Source organism: Mya arenaria, chromosome 13 (assembly GCF_026914265.1).
Source record: "Mya arenaria isolate MELC-2E11 chromosome 13, ASM2691426v1".
In the NCBI taxonomy this organism is placed as follows: Eukaryota; Metazoa; Mollusca; class Bivalvia; order Myida; family Myidae; genus Mya; species Mya arenaria.
The window spans coordinates 50,996,452-51,004,543 of NC_069134.1; the positions used below are offsets into that span (position 1 = coordinate 50,996,452).

Consider the following 8,092-nt stretch of genomic DNA (forward strand, 5'->3'; position numbering starts at 1 on the left):
TCTTTAAGCGGCATAGACTGCCCTTTGTTTTATCTAAAATGGTGTAGTAAAAGAAGTTAGCTTTGATTTAAGTCTTCATTTTAAGCAAATGTTAGCTTCTGACGTAGCCTAAATGACGTAATTTTTCACGTGGTATACACACAGGTACTTGACACAATTTTTTTTTAATGTTCTATATGGGCTATATACTATAATAAGATATATCTTAATAAACATATATATAGGCCGATTTTTGATTATGTGACATGCGCCTGTGGGTATACACACACTGATAGACTTCTACACATAAATTGTTAAAGCATGGTCAACATGTATACAGCTGTAGTTGTACGAATATCAATAAAGTTGTTATATCAGAAATGTGAAATAGCAGTGTATATATGATTCATTGTGCTGAAAATGTACAAATCCAAACGACAACCTTGTGTTGTCTTTTCCGTAACTAAAACGCAGTAACCTCCCCTTACAGTACGTCCACAAACATCGCTCAAACCACGTATGATTTTCAGCAGAATTTCATTTAAAACTTTCAGTCCATAATTGCTATTTCATATTTCATAAGGTAATTCTCAATGTAATATATAGATGAAAAATAAAAAGTAAAAAACTTTGATTTAAACAAAACAATATATAAAAACATCCCGAAATGTAACCATGAAATATACATGAAAATGTAGTCTGCTCATTTTTGTCGTCCGTGTTATTTTGGTTACCGTCAATATAGCTACGCATTCATTTATTTTCGACCAAATTGATAACACCACTTTTATAACTTTTGATGGACAGATTGGTGTCAGTGTTATCAGGATGTGTCTTGGTAAGAATACGGAAGTTTAATTAATGAAGAAAAATAAACAGCAGGCTATTATAAATTATAGGACACTGGAATATCATTATAAGAAGGATATACGTCAATATGTAACTAAATATAAATAAGTTAAGATTCAATCTGTGTTTCAATTTCCATAGATAGGAAGGGACGAACATGCAAATTGCTCTGTTGATCCTTAAATTGGTAGCAATGTTCAGATGTAGGCAAACTGGATGCTTGTTTCTTGGATCAAGTCATGAGTGTGAGGTCCACCTCAATGATTGTGATTATAAACTTAGTCGTTGCCACCTTTGTGGAAAAAGAATTCGCTGCAAGGATTTAACTTTGCATGTCCAAGAATGCGAAACCACGGACACATGTGTGAACTGTGAAATGGATATACCTAGGTTTGTAACTGTGACATACTTATTTTCTTATGTCTGTTTAAAAGGGACTAGCTCATGTTCTGGTTTTCACGGTAATGCATCTGAAAACACTACTTATATTACAATTATATTCCTCTTTTATACTGAAATTTCAGAACTAAAATACAATGGAAGTAAAATGTTTTAGAGGAGGGCTACTCCACGCCGGTACAGTCAAGAATGAAATAGAAAACTGACAACAGGCACGCTTACGAGGACTCTCACGGTTGCAGGTCAAAACGTCCACAGGTCAAAACGTCCTATGGTCAAAACACCCCCATTTTGGGCAAATCGTCCCCAGTAGTTGGTCAAAAGGTCCCCAGTAGCTGGTCAAAACGTCCCCTCTATACATTATATATTGTTATTTAATAATAATAATGCGATTATCAAGTGCGACACACCAGGCGATTTTCAAGTGCGACACACCAGGCGATTATCAAGTGCAAAACACCACGCTCCGTTCTTCTGTTGTATAATAAATAAAATAAACGATTCATTGTTTATTTTTTTCATTTAATTAAGAAGCATCATTAGTTTTGTCATAGAGCATGAGCAAGTCCCTTTCGAGTGAGGATTTTGATTATGGATTTAATTTGTTATACCTTTTTCAATTGCGTTATTTTTCATCTAAAGAGTTCTTTCTTAACAAAGCCGATATAACAATCGACAGAGTTGATTCGTTGTGTAGCATTCAGAGCTCCTCGGACATTTTTTTTCGAAAACAAACTTTGGATGTAAATGGACGGTGTTTATATCCATTTTTTAAAATTAAAACACATTTTAATGTTATTTCATTTATATTTAGATCTGCGCAGGAAACCCACAAGAAATGGATTTGCTCCCATTTACAGACTGTATTGGTATGTGTGATGTGTGGCCTTGTCTTGGATGATACAACATTACAAAGCCATTCCCAAGACTGCAAACCGTTAGAAACAGAGGTAAAGCTTAAGTACCAAATATAAATGATCATTTGACTATTTATGCTACCTTCAATTCGTGTTTTTTAACTTAAGTCATTTTCGCTGACAGTCCCCTTGTGGTCATTACAACAACTATACTGATAGAACTATTATACGCTTTAGCTACTAGACATCTCTATGTTTCTTGCGTTATACTTATTACAGTGTGTGTATACCACGTGATAAATTACGTCATAAATGCTACGTCGGAAGGCAATATTTTGCTTCGAATGAAGACTTAAAACAAAAATAACTTCACCATTTCTTTACCATTTGCGATGAAACATAGCGCAGTCTACACCTCTTAAGGAGCCCCGCCTTCGGTCTTTTACCCGAGTTTGATAGAGAGTTTAGTTTTTTTCAAACACTTCGACAAACCTTTTCACAATACGGCCGTCTGACGGAGCACTGTCAAAACATTATTTTGGAAACAGGTTTGTCGAAGTGTTTTATTAAACTATTTACCTTATCAAACTTCGGTAATAAAACGAAGGCGGGGCTCTTTAAGCGGCTTAGATTTTCCTTCGTTTCATTTAAAATGGTGTAGTAAAAAAAGTTGTCTTTGATTTAAGACTTCATTTTAAGCAAAATATTGCCTTCCGACGTAGCATATATGACGTCATTTATCACGTGGTAAACACACACTGTATTTGCATAATAGTGATTAACGAAATGGTTCTAATACTAGGCTAATGATAATAATATATCATGTACCTCTCTAATGCTTTTTTCCTGTATGTAGGTCTCGATGACGCTTGACACTCGTAACCAACATACAGAAGCCGTCGTATACAAAGAGACTGTCACAAGAAAAGGTACCCATGTTGTTAGACTTAAAACAGAGTTTATATTGTAAATTTTGAGTTCTGGGCTTGTCCCTGTAGTTTTCATAAGGCCGACTTTTCAGAACGTTGTTAACTTAAAAATATTTACAAGATACACTTGTGGTCTTCATTATTTTTAACAAGATTTGAAACAACCGTTTCAGCTGTAATTACATCATAAAATTGTTCACCTTTTAATATTCACAATGATGCAGTTAACAATGGTGTTATTTTTTACAAAGTTCTGAACAATCGGCAAATTATATAATTAGTATAATATAACCGAGAGTTTGTGGAAACACTACGAGTTAGTTTACTTGTCCCAATCGTAACAACTCGGCCATCTCCGGCAAGCTTCGAGATTGACCTCGGAAATAGTAGTAAGGAAATACGAAAGTGCGATGCGGCTACCGGCGATTAACACCGTTTTTCAATCCGCGTAAAGAAGGTCCATTGTAACGACAAGGAAATGAATTGTGTCAAATTAAATGTGCTTGTTTTAGAGAAAATATTATTGTAACCTCAAACAATGTTCGTTTTATGAATTTTCAGATGTTTCCTTATACATGAAGCACTCTGTTTCCTCTAGAAAAAATCATGAGCACACAGAAAATGTACTTGCCAGTAATTGAAATGATCATACGGTTTATTACATGCATGAATCATTACATCGGATTAAATGCATGCATAGACTAAATGTCAGCATTTTCTCAACATCCATACGATTACCCTATGAAATGTAAGTTTAAAGTCATACTTTGCTTGTGTTATTTTTCACACCATGCTTTGCCATTCTAACAACATTACTATTCTGTAAAATCATTGATTGCATTGTGCAGAGTTTTGTGGGTTGGTGTGAGCTTGGCACCCAGTCAGCTTTACCAGCTGATAGCCATGCATGCCTTTAATTCAGCATTCAGGGTTTGGGCTCCTAGGCTTTGGAGAAACCCACTCATTAAAAGTTTCTTTACACATTCTATTTGTCCTAATCAATAATTATAAGTCTCAATATCTTTGAGTAAATTGTCATTTTTTATTAAAAACAACAACACCAAAACAGTAACTGATAAGATACTCAATTGATTTTTTTGAACATATATTTAGCCTTGTTGCTAAGCTTTTCAGCAATGTATACCAGTGAGACCTTTTTTCATTAATACTTAATCTATTTCGAATAATTAGCCTTTAGATCACTCTTCACACAATGACTCTTAAATGTCCAACTCCATAAAATGCAAACAAGAATAATTACAATTTTGATCAACATGTCCCTTAATTTTATTTTTAATATTAGTCAAGCAATAACAGAGCCATCTGTATGCAATCCAATGTAAAAATAATGATAAATTAGTTTTTGCTCCCATTTTTACTTTCATTTCTGTGCCAAGCCCTTTTAAGTGCATTGAGTATTTTGGGAGACTTCATAATCTTTCTAGCATTTAATCCCCATATATATATATGGCTTTAAGTTGCCACAAATTTAAGTCTTCATTATAAAAGATACTGTTAGTCTCAGTCTTAACCATAAACACACAATGAGAGAACTAAAGCATTACCATGTGTCAGAGGTATAGATCTTTCTTGCATTTTATTTGTCTAAATATATTACCGGTCTCTTTAGCAATATCCTTGTGCCTATTTGAGTACTTGGTTTGACGGTTTGGTTTTTAATACATCATTTTGAATGTTTTATTTGCACACAACAATGATGATGATGACACTATGCTATGCCAAAGCCTCAATACATTTTCTTCAAACAAAAAAAGGACATTCAGAATAACTTTTATTACATCATTTGAGAAAATAAACTCATACAATCAACAAAATAAACATGCATCTGTGAATCACAAGTCATGTTATGTGTGCGTTAAATTCCACTTATTAAAGAAAATAAATATTGGTTGCAGTAAGCAATGCTCATCACTTCTAATAAACATTCCAACAGATTGAAAAACAAATCAACACAAATGGAAAAAACTGTTTGCAATTCAGCTAGTATATTATTTTATGCCTAATCAGATTGCTATGCAAGCTGGAAGCTTACAGGAGCACTCTTAAGTCTGTTGCCAAAGTAGAAACTAGTACGAACATCCTTTTCCTGAGGTCATGAGAAGAAAGTAGGAGGGGCTTGAACCCACAACCTTGGATTTGAGGCTCAAATATCCTCTAGACCACTTTCACCTTTTCACATTTTAAAGAGCCCAGTTTTCAATATGGCATTTGCAAGGATGTGCCCTATTTAAGGCTTTTCTAAAGTCTTAAAAAATATCTGAACAAAATAGTTTTTATACTTTATTTGGTCTGCCAATGCCATCTGTTTCTGTTTTTGTAGTTATCTTCCCTCCTTAATATAGGAAAACCACTTTAAGCGTAGATAAATCCTTTACCATATAACCCTTTTAAAATATGTGTATGGGTGTATCTAATAAGCACGGGCCAACAGATGACTTTTATCTGCAACTTCACACCAGTATTGAGTCATCAAATATTTGAGATTTCAAGATGTTTCACTGAACACTTTGTTTCCATCTTGCACTCATTTCCCCAAGGTAGGCGTTGCAGTTGTGTTAGATGATTTCCATGCATTGCAGGTCAATCTTCATAAAATGGCATTTTTGATTTCATTCGGATTCCAGTGCCTGAAATAGAAAACATAAAATACAACAGAAATGATAGGAATTATATTTTCAGATCAATTATTTTAAAAGCCTGTACAGCAACAGAAAGGTATTCACAAAATATTAAGTGCAACACCAATTTAAAGCTGCATCCTCACTGTTTTACTGTTCTGCCACCTTTTTATTTTTGTCTTTAAACGAGCCAATTGACAATTATTGTGCAAATGTATGGAAACCAGTGATATTAGAATGCTGACATAATATCAGATCACAGTCTTTCATATTCAAGATTGAAAATGTGGTATAAATGCCTTCTACTTAGTCATATAAGGTCACACATAATAGAACAGATTTCAATTGTTTGGAAAATAATTTGTTGCTATTGCTTTAAGCCATATATTTGTGTACATTTAATTTTATTACTCCAAGAAGAACTGTCAATCTGTGAGAGAGCAGCTTTTAGCTCTGGACTACTGGTAAATTTAAGAAAATGAAATGAAATTGTTATTATGTTTAAATTCCACTACAATGTTGATATTTTAATAATAATAATAATAATAATATCAATCCTTGTTGATTAATTGAACAAACATGCAGGTACATTTGGGCTTAAACCAATAGGATACTTGATTGGTAAATTATTGTTCCAATTTCGAAAATAGCACAACCATTACCTCATCCACCTTTTAGAACAAGCCAGGAATTCAGAGTCGGTTGCACCACTGGTACCATACTGCTCTCTGAAAATGACAATAAGATTAAAACTTAAATGTCGGCATTTCATTGGCACAGTAAAAATGTACGCATTTTTCAATGTTTCTGCATCACCACCACCGGTGGATATCATAGAATTTAACCATGAAGTTGAAACTGGGACCAATAATTGTAATCTTACTCCCAGCTTGAAAGAAATGTGTGCTGGTTTATACGTTCAAACTCATTTTGCTAAACCACTTGAATGAAGATAGATCTAATTTATTTAGAGAGCTATATTAGTGAACAGGCATCAATTATGCCATTACACATGTTTTGATGACGTAGAACACATAAAGTAGCCCACTTGTACTCGTACCCGTACAAGTACTGTTTCGCAAACACTGTTCTGTATACTAACTTTTTTTTTAATTTTCGATATAGCTAATGTAATGTCGCCGGAATCATGTAGTCCGGAGCTCGGAAAAAAACATTTCTGTTTTAGTGAAATTTATAAAATATTTAATTTTTTACGAGTTTCGCCGTTATCGCTATTACTTCTTTAGGATGATTTCGTGTATTTGATAATAATGTTATGGCGTTCATAGTACGTTGATGAACATGCAAATTGACATAAACAGAATTATGTGTGGATGGAGAGTATAGCATATATTAGACCAGTCGATCCCTCCACGGTTGAACGTGCTTTTCTCTGAAGGGATCTGTTGGCCTAGTTGGTTTCGCACGTTACACTATATAGTGACTTAATATATGAATTAAGCAGTTGGAATAGAATATCACATTTTAAAAAGTTAACTTATCTATTGAAACGAACTGCGAAAACAATAAGAGATAAAAAAAGACATCATATCCAAGCAATATAAACATGTGTGCCTTGTTATCATTTGGATGCCTTTGGGTTTTTTCATCTTTATTTGATTTACAGTAAAGCACATTTTTTCTTTGCAGGGTCAAGGAGAAGATACCTTTCCGAAAATGCTGATGTTAGCGGCAGTAATCGTTTACCTTCATATTACACCTCAGACGTCCATGTGAGCGATATAGAGACTAATTACCGTCAACGCAGAACGTTAAGCTTACGTTCACGATCTGACAAGTGTGATGAACCTAGAACAATGAAGCGCGGACTTTGGAATAAGGAGTTAAGGAATCGCTTTAGAAATCTTGGAACATCGCTTAAAATGAATTGTGAAGACACAGGAGGAGGGTTTTACCAACAAAGCGCATTCTGGTGAAAACGTTATTACATATGAAGCTTGGAGTGGCGACTCCAGGAGTTTATGTTAGAAGGGGCGTAACTTTGGGGAGTAACCTACTGGCTTGCGCCCCATTGCACAATACCGATGCTCTTTTTAGGTTTAAAGTGTTGAAAGGGGGTTTGGGAATATTTCCCCAATTTTTACAATTTCTAGCCCAAATAGTGCAGTTAATGCGTATAGTTTGACGTTTTTTCTCCTATATTGCAGTTATAGTATTTTTTATTTTTTATTTTTTTTTGTTCGAGGGGGGAGGGCGGCTCGCTAATGGCTTGTCTAGCAAAAACTCGAATTAGATTGAACGGTTAGTCGCCTTGAAATGGCACTAAGCGCCTATTAATGGGAACATTTAAGAATGCGTTCAAGTATATTTGAAACTGTATACATTCATCATAATATGGCAGCTACAATCACTGTTGTTGTGTTTCGTGATAGAAAATAAATAAAAGATGCTTAATTTGCCAAAAAGTATCTAACTGTAA

At 34.3% G+C, this 8,092-nt stretch overlaps 1 protein-coding gene across 1 annotated transcript; it reads left to right on the forward strand.

Moving 5' to 3' along the window:
• The first annotated feature begins 795 nt into the window (after positions 1–795).
• Positions 796–8,092, forward strand: LOC128214602 (uncharacterized). The gene is made up of 4 exons (XM_052921163.1): positions 796–1,218; positions 2,042–2,177; positions 2,941–3,013; positions 7,303–8,092. The coding sequence occupies exons 1-4, from the start codon at positions 986–988 to the stop codon at positions 7,587–7,589; spliced, it is 729 nt and encodes a 242-aa protein (XP_052777123.1). The 5' UTR covers positions 796–985; the 3' UTR covers positions 7,590–8,092.